Source organism: Octopus bimaculoides, chromosome 30 (genome assembly GCF_001194135.2).
Source record: "Octopus bimaculoides isolate UCB-OBI-ISO-001 chromosome 30, ASM119413v2, whole genome shotgun sequence".
NCBI lineage: Eukaryota > Metazoa > Mollusca > Cephalopoda > Octopoda > Octopodidae > Octopus > Octopus bimaculoides.
In genome coordinates, this window is record NC_069010.1 from 1690381 (window position 1) to 1691786 (window position 1406).

The 1406-nt window shown below is 33.5% G+C and overlaps 1 protein-coding gene across 1 annotated transcript in view; it reads left to right on the forward strand.

Annotated features, from left to right (window-relative positions):
- LOC106883575 (pre-mRNA-processing-splicing factor 8) overlaps window positions 1-1406 on the forward strand; it is an 86626-nt gene that overhangs the window by 39929 nt on the left and 45291 nt on the right. Inside the window, exon 16 of the mRNA XM_052978062.1 lies at window positions 606-769. Coding sequence (XP_052834022.1) covers window positions 606-769 — 164 coding nt within the window. The remainder of the gene's footprint in view (window positions 1-605; window positions 770-1406) is intronic.

Below are 1406 nucleotides of genomic sequence, written 5' to 3' on the forward strand. Positions count from 1 at the left end.
ATATATATATATATATATATATATATATATATATATATACATATACACAAAGGAAGAGCATCCGGCTGTAGAAACCATACCAGATCAGACAGGAACCTGGTGCAGATCTCTGGCTCATGAGCTCCGGTCAAGCCGTCTATCCCATACCAGCATGGAGAGCGGATATTAAATGATGATGATGATGACATAAATATATATATACATGCATACATTTATGCGTATCTTCGCATCTATGTTCATTTCCTCTACTATCACTTGACAACCGATGTTGGTGTGTTTACGTCCCCATAACTTAGTGGTTCTGCAATAGAGATCAATATAATAACTACTAGGCTTACAAAGTATAAGTCTTGAAGGCAATGCTCCAGCATGGCCACAGTCAAATGACTGAAGTAAGTAAAAGAATAAAAGAATATATATATACTAGGAAGGGCATCCAGCTGTAGAAACTCTGCCAAATCAGATTGGAGCCTGGTGTTGCCATCCGGTCTCACCAGTCCTCAGTCAAATCGTCCAACCCATGCTAGCATGGAAAGCGGACGTTAAAGGATGATGATGATGATATATATCTGTATCTGTAACTCTTGTGTGATTTTCTCCTTCAGGACGGTCCTTACATCACCGCTGAAGAAGCTGTGGCTATTTACACGACCACTGTACATTGGTTGGAGAGCCGACGCTTCTCACCAATTCCGTTCCCCCCGCTGTCCTACAAACACGACACCAAATTACTGATCCTTGCCCTGGAAAGACTGAAGGAAGCTTACAGGTAAGGAATGCGGAGAAGTTTTTGAACACTCATTTGAATGTGTGTATATATATGTATGTATATATATATATATATATATATATATATATATATTATTTTATTTAAAAGAGTTCCAACTCGTTTTATTTATATTCTTGTAAAATTAATGTGGGATATAGAATATGGAATATATAATATATAATATAAAAATGGATGGTACAATGAAATGAAGTATTGAATGTCTTATTGAATATATGAAATATTGAGTGTTCAATATAAAGAATTAAATATATAAAGGCGAATACGTATTTTCAATACCTTGTGGTATTCATCATGGCCGGTATCATTGGCTTATGTCATCTTTTCATTCATTCAGAGTACGCCATGTATATATAATATAATATATCCTACTTATATATATATATTTATGCACACACATACACACACATCTATGCATGTATTTACATATATATATATATACACATAATTGTGTACATACAGTTCCATGTATGTCTATTCATTTATATTTCTGATGTCTGTGTGTATCTATCTTTCTGTAAATATATATATATATAATTTAATTTATATAAAGGCATTACTATACAATAATGCCTCACGCTTAAGAGTGTCTTCATAAGTCATAATAACTACCAAAATA